This window comes from Erpetoichthys calabaricus, chromosome 2, assembly GCF_900747795.2.
Source record: "Erpetoichthys calabaricus chromosome 2, fErpCal1.3, whole genome shotgun sequence".
Taxonomy (NCBI): domain Eukaryota; kingdom Metazoa; phylum Chordata; class Cladistia; order Polypteriformes; family Polypteridae; genus Erpetoichthys; species Erpetoichthys calabaricus.
The window spans coordinates 108,616,794-108,635,357 of NC_041395.2; the positions used below are offsets into that span (position 1 = coordinate 108,616,794).

An 18,564-nucleotide genomic window follows, 5' to 3' on the forward strand; every position below is an offset into this window, starting at 1 on the left:
ATGCACACACAGCTGTTAAAAAAAATCACATAGTTTGCATTATTAGTGCATAATAAAACACATACAGTGTCTACAAAAAAGAAGACTATCTCATAGCATGCTAATCACTACCTACAAACTCAAAAAAATTCACCTAAATCCAGCCAGAAAATTTAACAAAGCACTCCTGCCATCTGCAGCCAAATTTGCCAAAAATAATTACAATATTTTTTGTTCTTAACTTGGGGTGCTAAGATGATCTTTCTTTCAATTAGAGCCGTATTATACACTTGATATTAATTATCACAGATAGGATAAATAACTTCTATCCAGTACCATTTTCTAGAGAGAATGACACATATTCATGGCATGAAATTAGAATATTCCTTGAGGGCAAAAGGAGAGGTCTCAATAGGCCAGTTTTGACCACAGGTTATGGCTTAAGCAGCTCTGTTCTAGAAACATATATCTCCCCTGGTCTGGAAAAACTTCTGAATTTCTCATATTTACTTGGTGAATGTTGCGGAGGATAGAATGGTGTGATCTATTTAACTTTCTGAAATGCCAAATGAACATTTGAAATATTAGGTTTTTAAGGCAGCTGTTTTATTAGAAGCTGATTTTTTATAATAATGACTCTAGTGTATAATTCTTAAATAAATTAAAATTTTGTGTTGCAGCAACTGACTGGTGTGGTAAAATCTTGTTTGTATTCTGTATGTATTATTAATTTAAAATCCTTGATGTAAGTGATAGTTGTTCAATATTTTTGTGGAAAGTGTGAGTATCCCCTTGTAAAGGTCAGAGGTGGGCATTTCAATAAATTTCCATCTTTGTGATTTGTTTTCTTATTATATAGGTAGAGCTAATCTCAAAATTTGAAGAAAGATTTATGGATTTTTAAGAATTAATAGAACAGAGTTGCGGTGTGGTCAGTATTTATAATGAGCAATCCATGGCTAGGTTTAGAACTCAGTAAAATTACTTACTAGTGTAGTTTGCCAGGAGAGACATTTTAAAGAAAAAAGAAACAATGTAAATAGTCGTGTTGTTTGTAGCATATAGTTTTATCAGAGTTAGATGGATTTATTGTAGTCTTACAACCCTGTACAAGAATGTAGGGACCTTCTGGTTTAGGAAAGACCTGAGATGTTTCAATGCAAACTGACATATACATTAATTTCCAATTAAATTTAATCAATTATCTTTATACCATATACCTTCTTATTTTGAAGTTATTTTTTATGTGCAAGTAGGTTTTTTGTAGCAAAACCCTATCATCTTTGAAATTATTAAGACAAGGTAGTACTTCATCTTGCGTCAGTCATTTCACGTTCTGTTGATAAAGCAATATATTTGTGGTTTTATGCATCATACATTATACAGTATACGTGCATTTTTAGGGAATAAACATATAATTGTAATATAAGAGGAAATATAGGATTCAGCGGGAGAGGTAGGCAGAGCGGGATAGGTCGAAGACAAAAAATAGTCAAGGATAAGATGACAAATTTCTATTGGAAACCTCCGATGTCCCAGTCTTCCCAAATGAGGCAGAGGCAAAATCGGAACAGATCCATATTCTATAACATGCTATAGAGCTACTTTTAATATGTAAAAATTATGAAGTGGTCTGCCTCTTAAAAAAAGCATCTAGTCCCAATATATTTCTAACTTGTAACAGAAGGTTTGAGATAATAGCCATAGTGTTAATAGTAATTTTTCCTTAATATCATATTTCTAAATATACACAGCACCTGGTCAAAGCTGATGGCGAGGATGTTTTAATAAATTCATTTTTTTGTAAATACTCCTGAAATAATCACAATCTCTGCTATATAAATTAAAAGTTTGAATGAAGAGCATTTTCTTTGACCCACTCCATCCCTTTTGTCTGAAATGTAGTTTTGCTTCTACTTTTTAGAAATACATTACTACTATTTTCATACTGTCAACAAGGATATTTTTGATTACAGATGTAATTTCTTTTAGGGAGCAAAAATGATTCAGTCATTCATGTGGTATCTAAACCCTCGACAAGTTTTTGATCTCAGTCAAGGGGGACCTCGTGAGGGGTGAGTATGTTTTGGGAAAGATGTACATAGAGAGTGTTTTCATTGCTTTATATCTTCCTAATTTGTCTGGCATGTTGAATACAAAAATTCATCCTTATACAGTGCATCCGGAAGGTATTCACAGCGCATCACTTTTTCCACATCTATATTACTAAATGACAGTTTAATTTATGCACGGACGGCTGACGCACCACATGCGCACTGTGCTTCAGAGTCAAACCCAGCGGCTTCCCAGAGTCAGTAGGTGGTGCCCAAACAACACAACCTGTGAACTAAATCTGCTCTAATCCACTGTGCCAGCAGTTGGTGTCCACAGAGGCAAAAGAGTCACGGCTCCAAATGGAAAGAGCTCAACGATTTGTAATATAAAACCGAGCCCGTAGTTCCCAGAGTTAGTGCGTGGCGCCCAGACACCACAACCTGTAAACTACACCTGCTCTAATCCACTGTGCCAGCAGTCAGTGTGCGTAAGTTAGAGTATGCTTCCTAACAGTAAACGACTTCTACCTAACGACACAGCCACTGAACAACGGATGATCAGGGGAAACAGGATGCACCTGAGCTCAATTTCGAGCTTCATGACAAAGGCTGTGAATACTTATGTGTATGTGCTTTCTCAATTTTTTTATTTTTGATAAATTTGTAAAAATCTCAAGTAAACATTTTTCACGTTGTCTTTATATGGGGTGTTGTGTGTAGAATTCTGAGGAAAAAAACGAATTTAATCCATTTTGGAATACGGCTGTAACATTACAAAATGTGGAAAAAGTGATGCGCTGTGAATACTTTCTGGATGCACTGTAGCTTCTTGCTAAAATCCTTTCTTTTAATAAAGCTTTTTTGTATTTTAAAGGCTGGAGATGTTCCGTAAAGTTCATAACCTACGCATCCTGGCCTGCGGAGGAGATGGCACTGTAAGATACTTTTCATTGTGATTGTTAGAGCACTGTGATGCCTCAGTGAAGCAACTTTAGATTAGAACGGGACAGTTTAAATCTTGTATGTCATTTTTGCCTAAACTTTTCCATGTTTATGCAAGAAGTTAAGTGCTTTAGACAGGACCTACAGTAGACTATACATAGTTGTTTTTGGTTTTTTTTAGCTCTATCCTCCATCCACAATTGTTAGTGAAAGCAACACCTCTAAATATTTGCTTATTGAAGCAAACAAGTTTTTTTCTGCTTATTTGAAACTTATATAACAGTAGTGCTTCTTGCTGTTGATTTTATTTTTATTTCCTGCAGGTGGGGTGGATTCTTTCTATTCTGGATCAGCTGCAGTTGAATCCTCAGCCTCCTGTGGCAGTGCTTCCTCTTGGCACTGGGAATGATCTTGCTCGAACTCTAAACTGGGGTGGTGTAAGTAACCCCTATCAATACAAATATGAAAATGAGTGTATATTCCCAAAATGAGGGTAATAGACCTGTTTTGCCCTTTGGATACCTTAATCATCTCATCTGCAATGTCATTCTTAGTCCTGCCAAAAGGGCCAGTTTAGTTTAATCAGACCAATCAATTAACATTTGTGTTCAGTCCATACTTTCAGAATAGTTAATGTCTTAAAGCGATTTCTTTGTTAATTGAAAACAAATAAAATGTCAATAGCGCGGCGAATAGTGTGTAAATCTCATATTTAATGATTTTTAAATTTTATTTTAAATAAAGCTAATTACTGTAAAAAAGAGTCCAATTTTGTTTTCTTCACAGGGATACACTGATGAGCCAGTGTCCAAGATTCTTTCTCATGTGGAAGATGGGAATATAGTCCAGCTTGATCGTTGGAATCTCCATGTGCATCCAAATTCTGAGGCGAGTCAAGAGGAAAAAGATGAGACAGCAGCAGACAAGGTTGGTATCAAGCCATGCTCAGAAGAATACATCACAGTAACACTGAAGGAACTATTTCAAAACTGATAACTGGTAAATGTCCGTGGAAGAGTTGGTCTTACACTTTCAATGCTGTGAACTTCAGTCCCAACTGTGGGCACCTACTTAAGATTGTAACGTGAAACAAAAATGTTTTAAAAATCAAATCTTTACCTCATTACATTCCTCTCTTTTTTTAATTTTACATCAAATACTGCCGAGATAACCAAAAGCACTTAACCTTTTAATTACATACCAACTGTTATTAACAAGTGTATTAGGCTAAGCAAGAATATGTTACAAGATAACCGGACATATGTGTTGGGCTTTATTTATGTCAAGTAAAACTGTAAAACGTTTTTAATGTGTTCTGTTGTGCATTTGGTAGCATCTTTCATGGAGTTTAAGATGAGTAGTAATGCTACAGTGTGATAAACAGTGTTATATATTCCTAAAATGATTCTAGTACTCTAAGAACATAGTCTTCCAGTACAGACTTTTCCCTCTGTCTTGGCAGCTACCATTGGACGTCTTTAATAACTACTTCAGCCTCGGCTTTGATGCCCATGTTACTTTGGGGTTTCACGAGTCAAGAGGTGAGCATCCAAGGCTTTTTATGATCCTTTTAATTAATCTGTGGCCAGAGCAGCACATACTAAGTCACTGAGTCTGTGTTTTTCTTTCTGCGCCATCTTGATGTGTTTTGTTCTGCTTTCTAGCATTGAAAATTTATCGGGCTGGATTTTTTTTCTTTGCATATCTTGGATACTTTGTGCTTTTTGCTGCCATTTTTTTCTTTCTTTTAAATGCTTGCAATAAATAAGCACAGATTTAAAAAAATATAAGAAAACAAAAAGCTGAAAGTAGAAATTTGCAGGACATGATATTTCTTGTTAAATTGAGCCCATTGAACAGAAAAGTTATTTATCAGAATAATCTTGTCTATTGTTGAGCCATACCAGGTTGCATCCATTGCATTGGTCATACACTGGCATTCTCCACTCAGTATGTTTTCTGCCTGTTTTTATTTTTCAAGTTCATAGCTACAGCAAACAGATAAGGGTCCTGCTTTTGTTCACAATAATATTCAGGGTGCCATTCATACTTTTTGTGTATTTTCCACAACTGTTGTTTTCAGATCTTTAAATATTATTTTAGCTAAGTAGCAGTTTGAACATTGAAATATAATTATTGTTAGTTTACAATATTTTGACTTTCCTTTCACATTTTTAAGATATGCCTGTTGGATAACTCTACATTGTTCAAGCTATAAGTGGGTGTGCTGTGTAATTTGCTATGGTCCAGTTCAGAATTAATTCCTAGGTTGCTCTCCATATTGCCAGGATAAGCTCCCTTTTCCAATGACCATAACACAGAAAAAACGTTAATTAGAAAATGAATGAATGGGTTTATCACTAAATTCTCCTCATGAAAATGCAATTTTTTCATTGGATCCAGATGTGGTTACAGCTTTTGTGACAGTAACTGCAAACAAATATTTATTGTTGTATTTGGGTTTTTAGAGAAACATTGCACACATTTATGTTACACTTCCAATGTGAAAGGTGCTTTGAAGAATAAAGTGTAACCTAAAAAACAAACAGTCTTATTTAGGTGGCAACTGAGGGAAAAAAAAAGTTTTTTAAAAATTTAGACTGAATTCACATTACCAAACTGAACTGAGTTAAATCCGTTTTTTTTTTTGTTTTTTTTTGCCTTAATGTGACATAAATCTAATATTTTCTGGACCATAAGGACACAGAAATCTTATCTTTTCAAATCAGATTTCAGGCACTTTCATATGTGGTCCTAGATCACATACGTATGTTATTTGTGGCCCTGCGATAAGAATGAGAACAATCAGATTGGAATTCATGTGTTTGGTTTTTATATTTTAACCATGGGCAGAGCGATGCCATCATCAGCCAGCATCATGGCAAAACAACAATGGAGGTCACGGTCCCATCATTGCTGGCTCGATTCTCATACTCATACATCATTTGGAGCAGTAGTGCTTGCCAGCAATAGTTGCAAAAACAGCAAAAGCTAGTCATCTGGCTTTTTTTCACCTTCTCAACCTGATCACGCACAGCTGACGAACTGACTGTTGTTCTCCAGAGCAAATTGCGAGGCATAAGCTAGCTGCTAATGCGTCCGTTTTGCAGGTTTTAATACCATGAGTAATGACTCAAATATAACATTTTTTGTTGTTGGTGTAGCAGATGACTCGTGTGCAAACATATCAATGCGTACATGCATGCCATTTCAGAGGACAGACGCATTACAGTTAGATATAGGTCACTTGTACATATGAATATGAACCAACATGATAGGCAAAAATCTGAGCAAAAAATCGGAATTGCGCAATGAGTATTGTAATGTGAATGTAGCGTTACTGTGGTGGGTTGGCGCCCTGCCCGGGATTGGTTCCTGCCTTGTGCCCTGTGTTGGCTGGGATTGGCTCCAGTAGACCCCCGTGACCCTGTGTTCGGATTCAGCGGGTTGGTAAATGGATGGATGGATGTAGCGTCAAACATATTGTTCCATCTTTTTTTTAGCTGTTTGCTTTGTTGGTAAGCATATCAGCCAATTTGTGTTCATTTCATGTGTAAAGCCAAAGAATGTTACATTCAGATCATTGTTTTTACTTTAGGCCATTTAAAGACCCTAACCCTCTCCAAAGCATTCTAGTCAATGATAAGCACACTGTCCTCTATGTTGGAGGATGTGATGTTGCCAGTTTGCACATACTTTCTGCCAGTTGGGAGGTCCACAATGCAATTACGAGGTGTGACATTAAATCCCAAGTTAAGGAGTTTGGTGATTAGTCTTTTTGTTTTGATGATATGCAAATTGAAGGAGGCCCAGATTATTTGTCTTACTGAGAATAATGTGAAATTAATGAGTCCAGCACTGGTCTCCAAAAGAATTTCTTCGCAATCAGAATGGCTCTAGTCACTAACAATTAAGACAGTTCACTTTTGTTGTCTTTAGAACATTAATAATGTAATTTCTCTTAGGAGGGTACTAACATGCCCATATAAATGGCAGATAATTGGTAGCTACAAGTTTTCAAAATATGATCTGTTACACTTTCCAGACTGGCTGGTTTATGGGAATATACATGTTTAAAAATCCTTCTTGCGTCATTCACAGAGATAGATAAAATTCTGTGGTATACTGGAAACTGAAATGGCAATGAACTGTGCTGTTGTGTTTAAAGCAGGTATAAAATGCATTTAATTATAGATAAATGATCGCATTTTAGTTTATAGTATGTATGCATCTGTATGCCCTACCATATCTTTGGTGCATTACAGGTGCTATGGTGCTCAGTTTCCAGTTTATCATGGCATTGGTTGTATGTTTCAATATTGCCAACCTTGAATTAATTAGAGCAAGCCTTTTGTAGATTATTACGTCAATGGTACTCCTAGTGCTGCAGTACTTGGTTCCCAGTTTATCCTGATATTCACTTTTATCTACCTTCATTGTTATCCTGATTTCTGTATTTTTTGGTATTTTTTCTGTATTGAAAACCTTGAATATGATAGTATGAGCTTTCAGTAAATTATTAATGTCATTTGTAATCATGATTTTGATTAGAAAATTACAAGATTGTTCTTGTTGGGATACAGTTGCCCACACATTTTTTGATAAATTTACAATCTACATTTCTGTACTAATCAGAATATGATAGGGGATTTATTCTTACCAAGTCCATACACCCCTTAAGGACTTGTTCTTGATATGTATTCATTATATTGATTTATCCAGGTACAAGACAAGTATTTTGTTTGAGTGCAAATGGTGTGGAGTATTAAAACGTTGGCTATAAAATCCAATGCATGGCATTATTAAAAGGTAGCAGACAGCAGATCCTGGAGTATGCAAAGGGTAGATAGAAGTACAGAAAAAAGAAACCCTGTTCATTGGTGGAAAGCTGTATTGATCAACACAAAGAGTATTGTTTATTGTGGTTGGCACAAAGAGCTGGACAAAAACAAGCATTTGGGTGTGTAGTGTGAGTGATTACAAAACCAGTTGTGAGAGATAATCACCATTGCACACACAGAACTGGCATACTTGTTTGAGTTCATGTCTGTGATTAACAGAATCTCTGTACTTCTCCTGTTTAAAAAGCTTCCAAATTTCTCCCTGAGGACAAATAAAGTTTTATCTATATATCTGTATTGTTCATGAAGGATCATGTGTCCCTGGCCATTGAATGGATGCTTACTAAAGCAGAGTTGGAACATCTGATTTTCCATAGTTTTGCCATCTTTTTGCCCTCTCAGACTAAAATGTAATATTTTTAGGGCACCAACAAACAATTTCTTGTGGCAGAAGATCCGATTTTGTATTGGCTGCCCAAGACAAAGTGTTCTTTGTGCTAGCGCTTCCTTATACCGATGCAGATGTACTGTATCAAGAATGAGCTGTTTGTACCAAGTTGAAAAACTCAGTTTCAAGCCATCTTGAGGCCTCACAGCATAATGTTTAACAATACCTCACAATTTTCCACAGTGTTATCCTAGAAATTGGTAGCCCTCAGGTGGAAGGTGACCTTGCAAGAAAATAATATTCAAACGTCTTCTCTAAAAGACAAATGCCACAGTTCATATAGTTGCCATTGAAAAGGGTGTAGATAGTAATGATGCCATTTCTTAAAAAAAAAAAAAAAAGCCTGTTTAACTATCTCCTTTCTTGCATGACTTTGTTCATGTGGTGCAACATTTACATACGATACATAATCCCACTGATAGCTCTTTGCATCCGATGTGTCTAATCCTGAAATTTCTCAATTATTTGGACTGCCAGAGTGTCCAAAAGAAGCAAGGGGCACCCTTATTTATCTTTTGAAGGTCAATATATTTATTTTTACCTTCACTTCTGTGTTGCTGCAATCTAAGCCCGCAAAGCTATTTCCCCAATAATAAAACAAGCTTGTGACTTGAACTTGTGTCTGTTTCTTCTGTATCTAGCATGTCTTAAGCTCACCTATAGATCACAGGTTGTAACATACAATAGCTTAAAAAAGCCACCAATGCTTTTGACAATTTCTAGGCCACTGAGACTTTCAGGTTGTAATAGTGAAAAGTCAAGCAAAACACCCTAGTACTACAGGTTGTAATAGTAAATATTGAGTTTAGACTCTCCTCCTTGGAGTTTACTGGCTTCGTGTCCCATGTTTTTTGAGGCAGATGGCTCCCATGCTACCTGGTGAGTGGATCAGACAGAGAGGGCTAGGTGCTCTGTATCTGTGCCATCCTTGTGATGTTCATCTGCAAGAACACCTGGTCTGTTTATTGTTTTTATAGCCTGTTCTTACTAAACCTTATTTTCTAATTGTAACCACAGTTTTCATTTAAGTTTATCTACCTCTTCACTGTCAGAAGTTATACATCTGAGATTGGATAGTTGGGATTGCCACATCCAGACAATTTTAGATAGATAGATTTTTTAGAATTTTGAGAGAAGTGTTATGGCTATTGTCAGGTACAAATGTACGTTAATTTGTGGGGGTTTGGATAGGAAATCCCAGTACTCTTGTTCATATCCATTTTCTTTTCACCTTGCGTTACTTTGCTTTCTTTTCTCAGGTGGTTACTGTTATTATTTATTATGTCCTAGAATGGTTGGGGCCTGGGGTTGAATACTAAGAGAGCCTGAATTCTTGACCATTTGTTGTGTAAAAGCTCAGCTGTCACATCATAAAAGAATTCACATTCAGGACAGAGACATCCATAGACTTAATAATAAGCAGTACATTATTGTGGCACCTGAGTCTGCTAAATCTTCGAAGCATATCATGGTGATCCTTGTTTATTGCAAACCTACATGTTAAGATACTTAGTGTATGTTTCAGTTAGTACAGGAGGGCCTCTTATGCTCTAAAAGAAATAGGTCATAAGAAAATTGCTGTTTACGTTCTGTACTGACCTACTTCATACCAGTCTTCCTTTAAGAAATCATTCTGGGCATAAATACAAATATCATACTTGGCAAGTCTCCAGTTTCACTTGAACAATGTCACCCTCGTGCAGCTTGATCATTTTGCAAATTTGCTTATGATCTGGGCTTATCTGACTCATTCTGTTCACTTAAAGGAATGCTCTACCCAAAAATTAAATTTTGTTCACATTATTTACCTCATGTAGTTTGTAATGAATGCAGTGGAAAAAAAGTAATCTCAATCAGAATGGAGATAGCATTATTTCTGATAAAATGGGAGCCTATGGCAACAAAAGCCAGGCAACAGCAAAAAAAAGGGAATGCATGTATTTTTTGCTAAAATGTTGGTAAATTAAAAAAAATTAAACTTATGAGTAGTCCACAAACAGGAAGCCCCTTCATATCTGCACACTCTTTTGAATTGAAAACCCCCACATTCATTGGTCAAGAGTTTTGTCTTAATCCCACTGCCAGATTAATTTCATTTTATTCATCATGCCACTGATCTCATTCACTCTAATTTTCACTGTTTTTATTTATAAGTTGTTAACCTTCTTGCTTTACAATGTTAATCTTGTGATTACACCCTTGTCCAGAAAATAAACGTAATCCACAAAGTTGAAGCCCCTTCACCTGTGGTCATGCTTTTGAACTGAAGATCTGTTACCCCGCCCACCCACCCCCTTCATTTGTCAAGAGTTCCGTGACTGCATGTGAAACAGCTTCAAGTTTCTGAAGTGGTTTCATTTTTTGGAGGTATTTATCTACCAGTTTTTCAGCAACAACTTTGTGCATTTTACACATTGTGAGCATACACCTTGATGATTTGAGAAGTAAATTATGCAACATGAGTAATGGACATGCTGTTATCCAGCTCATGAATAAAGTATCTATCTATCTATCTATCTATCTATCTATCTATCTATCTATCTATCTATCTATCTATCTATCTATCTATCTATCTATCTATCTATCTAAAACAACATTATCTCCATTCTCCACGAAAATGTCAAGATAAAATTTTTTTCTCAGCCATCACTACAAACTACATGGGGTAATTAACATACAAAATTATCTTTTGGATAGAGCATTTCTTTAATCCCACTATCAAAGTATTTCCTTTTGTTTATTGTATGTTAAATCATGCCACCTATCTCATTCTAAGATTGAGATTAACTATGTTTTATTTCTTAGTCATTATCCTACTTACTTTACAATGCCAGTCTCGAGATCACGCCTTTGTGTGATCAGACTGTACAAGTTAAATTTTAGCTCCTGAAATGTGTTCCAAAATGTGCCTGTCACTGGAGATTGAATCCCCCTTTCTTAAGAATACTGGTTACTGTGCTAAACTAACAACAGTTTCTGGCCATTAATACAGATTCTGTCAGTGATCAGTCTTATGTTTGGATTGCTGCTAAAGGTGCTGTTTGTGACGTTGCTATTGTGTATACTTCAGAGTTAGCATAGGTACAAAGATGGAAAATTTGTGACTTAGAATTACTTACCTCTTCCTTGAAAGATGCTTGCTCTTCATGTATCTGATTTTCAGTGCAAATTGCAACCAAATGAGCTTAACTTAATTCTTTTATTACTTAAAAAAAGCTGTTTTTTGTTGCACCTAAACACACTAATATGTCTTCTGTGCCAAATCTAACAGTTATATTCAGGATTGTTTTTCCTGGAAGCTGATATCCCTCACCCTCTGCATTTAATGCTTTTCTAAAAAAATGTATCCATCCCCAAATTGTCTGCAGAAGATGTGGCCATGTTGAAGACCCTAATCTTACCACCTGACCTTAATTCCGGTTATTGTACTAACCATAGTGGGCTGCTTTTCAAACCCTCTGTTAGTGCTGGGTGGTATGAACAAAATTCTATATCACGGTATTTTTCAAAATTATACCGGTTTTATGGTATTCAACTGTATTTTTTTTCTCATGCATGAGTGGATATTAACCACATTTTACACTGCAATTACTGCAGTAGACTGGCTAAGAATAACCTATTCCACTGTCATGATAATTGTACATTGTACAAAAAAAAAAAACATTTTAATGTGCACACAAGTATTAATACAGGTTTGCATGGCCCCATAAAGTGATAGTTTTCAAGGGGGTGGCACTAATGAAGAGAAGGAATCACATTGCATGACAGATGCAGTCAAAATATAGAACCTTTTTATTGAACAAATTTTGCAAACAACTTCAACTAAAATTTTGACAACATATTTTCAACCATCCAAAGATGCATTTAGACTTAGTAAAATATCCAGTGGTGCTTGTCAAAAGTTGTATTGCACTGAACATGTCTTAGAAAAGGAATAAATAGTAAATATTTTTTGTAAACCAACTATACTTTGTTAATGTTAATAATCTCTGTCCACTGACATGTTAAAGTGACTTTTTAAACAACTTCACCATCATTAAACTGCATAATATTTAAACTAATAAATAATAATAATAGAATAAATAATAGTGCAACTTCCAGTAATAATACTATTACTTGAAGACTTCAAGCCCAGGTGCATTACACAGTATTCACCAAATAAAAATAAAATAAAACAAGTGCAACTTGGTGATGACATCTTTACCCACTGAACCATCATTTAGGCAAATTGCATTAATATGGACCTTGCTTCAACCTAAGCTATATACATAAATAATAAAACTGCAACTTGCATTTATAATGCTATTTGTGGTATAACCCTACAGAATTGTATTAGGGCCGTGGTGAAAAAGAAAAAATCCGGACACAGAGAAGAAAGAAAAAATCTATATGTTGAAAATAAAGTCGACATGTTGACTTTATTCTCGACATTTCCACTTTATTCTCGCTGTTTATGTCGAGATTAAAGTCGATATTTCCACTTTATTCTCATAATTTTATGATTAAAGTAGACTGTCGTAAACTAAACTTCATCCTAAAATCAATGTTTAATTTACTAGGTTTTCTCAAACCCTGTCATAAGTTAATGTAGCACATTAAATGCTTTGTGTTGTGTTTAAATGCTTTGCGTGCATTCCTGCTCCCTGAACATTTAGAATGCTAAGATAAGTACTTGATATAATTTTCATGATGAAATGCATTAAAGCAGGTATTAAACATGCACGGTAGTGAGGCGGTAGTGCTGCTCCCTCTCAGTAAGGGGTCCCCAGGTGTATGTTCAGTGTAGAGAACTTTATGGCAGGTGTGACGAGGCTCCAAAAAACTGGATGTATGAATGGGTATCGCACAGGTTTAACTTAAATTGGGTTTGTGATCTGATGGTTGGAGACACGAACACAGAATTCAATGGATGTTCTTCTTAGTGGGCTTTCTTTATTGCATACATGCTGTCTGTCTGACCTATCAAACCCTCAGCTCCTATCCTTCCTTTTTCTTTCTCCACCTAACCAATCATCACACAATAAACATCTTTGTGAAATTAAAACTAGCTATAAACTTAGCCCACGGAGTGTTCAGAACTTTAAAAAAATCTTCATTATACATGTTTAATTATGCCATCCATTCAGGGTTGCGCCCATCCCGGCAAGCAGTGTGTGCGAGGCAGGAGCAAATCCTGAACGCCAGCACATCGCAGGGTGAATACGAGCAAAACATACACTAGCGGGGTCAATGTAGCATAACAAAACCCCACATCCTATATGACTTTGAAAGGAAACTAAAGCACGGCGAGTAAACCCACCAGAAAAACATACAAATTCAAGGCAGGGTACACACCCGAGATCCCCTTGCTACGAGGCAGCAGTGCAACCTCCATGCCACCGTGCCCCCACATGATTAATACATGCTTTAATGCATTTCATCATGAAAATTATATCAAGTATTTATCTTAGCATTCTAAATGTTCAGGGAGAAGGAATGACATGAAGTTAATGTATTTTGTGCGGCGATCGCTGCCGGAGCCTCCTCAGTACAAGAGGAAGTCAGTTTAAGAAGCACGTACCGATTTAACATGGCTTGGGGAACACTTAACACAAAGCATTTAATGTGCTATATAACTTATGACGGGGTTTGAGAAAATCTACTAAATTAAATATTCATTTTACGATGAAGTTTAGTTTACGATTTTCTACTTTAATGACAAATTACGAGAATAAAGTCAACATGTCGACTTTAATCTTGACATAAACAGCGAAAATAAAGTAGAAATGTCGAGAATAAAATCAACATGTCTACTTTAATCTTGACATAAACAGCGAAAATAAAGTAGAAATATCGAGAATAAAGTCAACATGTCGACTTTAATCTATACTAATAAATGGCAAAGCCCTCACTGACTGACTGACTGACTCACTCATCACTAATTCTCCAACTTCTCGTGTAGGTGGAAGGCTGAAATTTGGCAGGCTCATTCCTTACAGCTTACTTACAAAAGTTAGGCAGGTTTCATTTCGAAATTCTATGCGTAATGGTCATAACTGGAACATATTTTTTGTCCATATACTCTTAATGGAGGAGGTGGAGTCACGTATCGCGTCATCACGCCTCCTACGTAATCACGTGAACTGCAAACAAGGAAGAGATTTACAGCACGACTAAAACGCATGAACGAAGGTAAATGACGTTAATTGTTGAGTGTCTTTTAATACTGTGTAAGCATACATATTAACACATGTGCAATTAAACGTGTGCATTTACAGGGTGATTTCTCAGGCTTAAAAGCTCGCCTTTTATCAAACGCGGGAACGAAGGTAAATGACGTTAACTGTTGAGTGTCTTTTAATAGTGTGTAAGCATACATATTAACACATGTGTAATTAAACGTTTGCATTTACGGGGTGATTTCTCAGGCTTAAAAGCTCGCCTTTTATTAAAAAGGTAAATGCAAACTGTTTTCATTCTGAAGGGCACAAACCACGTTGGATTTCAGCCGTTAAACGCGCAAAAATGTCGGTACACCAGATAAATAAGCTCAACATATTATCAGTTGTATTGTATGCTTACAATACATATAGAAATGTGTTAATCGTTAACTAATAGTATGGGATGGTGTTTTTCGACTCGCACCTTGATTTAAACGATTCCATGTCTTGGTGGGTTTGCGTAGCTTATTGTCAATATCTTTACACCTGTTTTTAAGACTTATTGACTGAAACGGGCTTTCACGAGAAAACTTAGGGCTTTGCTACAGGATACACCCTCCACAAGTTAAGGAAGTAAAAATAAAGGTATATATTTCTGTTTTATTTAAACCTTTTAAGTTTGTATGCATAGCCCCATTTGGCTGTTTTAGTTTTTTTTTTTTCTTTCTTCAGTAATATTTAATCTCCTTAAAGAAAAATAACATGCATTTTACTTTTTTGTATCTCTTTAGTAATATTTTAGTGTAAAAGGATAACCAGTATTTAAACCTTTTATGTTACTTTATAAAGTTATTTTACACAATGTTGAAAAATTAATAAGAAAGCTACATTTTTTGGCAGCTGCTGCTTTAATTTTCATCCATCCATTATCCAACCCGCTGAATCCGAACACTGGGTCACGGGGGTCTGCTGGAGCCAATCCCAGCCAACACAGGGCACAAGGCAGGGAACCAATCCTGGGCAGGGTGCCAACCCACCACAGGACACACACAAACACACCCACACACCAAGCACACACTAGGGCCAATTTAGAATCGCCAATCCACCTAACCTGCATGTCTTTGGACTGTGGGAGGAAACCGGAGTACCCAGAGGAAACCCAGACAGACATGGGGAGAACATTCAAACTCCACGCAGGGAAGCGAACCCGGGTCTCCTAACTGGCACCTTTCACTGCGCCACCATACCGCCCGCATACAAACTTAAAAGGTTTAAATAAAACAGAAATATATACCTTTATTTTTACTTCCTTAACTTGTGGAGGGTGTATCCTGTAGCAAAGCCCTAACTTTTTTCATGAAAGCCCCTTTCAGTCAATAAGCCTTAAAAACAGGTGTAAAGCTAAACTAGCAGCACCGCTATTTAATTACACTTGCCTAACGCCTCTCCTAAGGGGAGATACTGTGGGATCTGGGCATCCGTCAAAGCACCAATCACAGGCCCGATTAGAAAGCGGGAAGCTGTGATTTGTCGTCTCCCTCCCATGTAACAATCACAGCCTGTGTTACAACGCACTATGTATGTATGTGTATATGTATATATATGTTATATGTGGATGTGTATATGTATATGTAGATATGTATATATATGTAGATATATTTAGATATGTATATATATATGTATATATATTTAGATATGTATATATATGTATATATATTTAGATATGTATATATATGTGTAGATATGTAAATAAATATATGTATATATATGCGTCTGTGTGTGTGTATATATATATATTATATATACATATATACATATCCACATATATACACACATATATATATATGTGTGTATATATGTGGATATGTATATATGTTTGTGTGTCTGTGTCTGTATATATATATATATATATATATATATATATATATATATATATATATATATGACAGCAAAACTCATAACAATGACAACACTATTACATTGACAATCATGTTGTTATTTTTAAAATGTTTCCTTTTCTTTTTCATAACCTCTTTAACACTGTACTTCTCTGCTGCGAAGCGCGGGTATTTTGCTAGTCTTGACATAAACAGCGAAAATAAAGTAGAAATGTCGAGAATAAAGTCAACATGTCTTCACACTATTACACAGTACCCAGGTACATTACACTGTATTGAAAAAAAATAAAACAAGTACAACTTGGCTTGCAGTATTATCCAGTAGTATAGAAACAGTATTCACACATTTGATCATAATGGTCCACATCTGACCCTTTAAAACCAAAGTATCTCCAGGCAACGGACGTGACTCCTTTTTTTCAGCAAAAGTTCTTCTGTGTCATCATGTTCAACTTTATCGTCAGCTTCAGTTTCGGAATGTTCTCTGCCCATTTTTACCACGCAATACCTACACTACCGCATGTACTCCGTGGCATGCCTATTTAGCCGTGTAGCAGTGAAAAAGAGCCCCCGCGCAACACCTCCACTAACGCATGTACTCTGTTGTATGTGTTTAGCGGTGTAGCAGTGAAAAAGGTCCCCCCTTGAACAGTTTCCCGCTGTGCCATGTTCTGAACATCATTTAGGCAATGGTTTTCAGTATGAACCGGTATACCGCCCAGCACTACTATCCTCTGTAATGTTTTGCTATTCACATATATTCAAATCCTCAGTCATGCCACTTCCAGTACCACTTTGATCTCAGTAATAAACACTGCACTGATCACTCTCATTTTCAAAAAGGACAACAACTTTTTTCGTAGGCTTCAGCGATTCTAGTGTTAACTCCAGTATTCTTCAGGGTGGAGAGAGAGTAGAGATTGTTCCTTAAAGACCCTTGTGATATTAATGCTACATTACATTTCGAGATGTAGGCATTCATCGAGTTTGTATTAAAAGGCCATAAGAAATGCTCCCATATCCTGTTTTCTCTGTTAATTTATAATTATAGTGGTGCAAATAGTAACGATGCTAAGGTATAATAGGGGTGCATCTGAGGTTGTGTTTTTCTTTTTTGTTTTATGATTCCATACTTAGACCTAAATTAATGGGGTTGTCACATGCAGATTTCAGTTCTGAATGTTCTTGAATGTTTTCAGGTTTGAAAGGTTCAGATCTCTACACTGTTCTATTACCCCATATGGTACTATATGACAAGGGTTTTAGGTGTAATCAAGTTCCTCCAAATGACTAACAGCTGTACATTGCAAGAAAGAGTCATAGTTCTTGTTGTATCTGCTGGTACATGCCGATAAATGCTTCAGTCACAGCATAGCATCACATATTGTGGTGGTCTCTTACAAAAAACAGAAACATACAGTGATATACTGCATTTAATTGCTTCATTAATGAAACGTACAAAGACAAACAATGCCTAATTTATATAGAAAAGATTAACATGATGTTAGGCAGGCTGCAAAACAGAATAAATATGTAATGTTATCTACTCACTAACACAACTGTGGGGGGACCATCATGCCTCTAATTCTTTGGCATATAAGACATTTTTTAAAAGAAAAAGAAAAGAATAAGCAAACCACAGTACGTACTTTTGACTAGGTATGACTAGGAATAGTTGTAATATATACAATTGCCAATGTCTGTCCCAAAATCCAAAAGGGACACAGATTTATTTTGAGTACTTGTCTTGACTAAAGAAAAAAAAATAAAAGCTGTTTGACTCAAAAGACTAATTTTACATCATACATATTCTCAGTGTGCATTTTTCTGTAGGTTTTAACAAGACAAAAAACTATTTAAGACAGAGCTGTCTTGTTTGGATAGGGGTTTAATACTGAGTTTAATGGATTGCTTTCATTGGTGTGTTATTTTAATTTGTTTGATTGAGCTGTATTTTGTTATTTTGTTGTGTTTGCAAATAAAACAAATGGAACAAAATAGAACACAGGAGAGCCTAAAATACACCCAAATTAAATGCCTACCATTTTTAACAATTTTCAGAAATTAAAATAAGTTTTCACGCATGTTTTGAGATTGCATTAATGTGAACTATCTTTCAGCTTTGAGTGCTTACGGTCTTCTGAATGTAATGTATTTAGTCTTGTTCCAGTAATAATTGGAATATACATATCAAGCCAAGTTTTTTCCCAATCCATGCCTTTGACTTGTACTATATGCTGTCCTCTTTCCAAAATAAATTTT

At 35.9% G+C, this 18,564-nt stretch overlaps 1 protein-coding gene across 16 annotated transcripts in view; it reads left to right on the top strand.

The window, feature by feature from the left end:
• The window catches only part of dgkza (diacylglycerol kinase, zeta a), a 218,608-nt gene that overhangs the window by 132,698 nt on the left and 67,346 nt on the right, over window positions 1-18,564 (top strand). For all 16 annotated transcript variants that reach the window (XM_051922702.1, XM_051922705.1, XM_051922694.1 and 13 more), the window contains 5 exons: window positions 1,972-2,054; window positions 2,908-2,968; window positions 3,299-3,412; window positions 3,762-3,902; window positions 4,438-4,516. In XM_051922702.1, coding sequence (XP_051778662.1) covers window positions 1,972-2,054; window positions 2,908-2,968; window positions 3,299-3,412; window positions 3,762-3,902; window positions 4,438-4,516 — 478 coding nt within the window. The remainder of the gene's footprint in view (window positions 1-1,971; window positions 2,055-2,907; window positions 2,969-3,298; window positions 3,413-3,761; window positions 3,903-4,437; window positions 4,517-18,564) is intronic.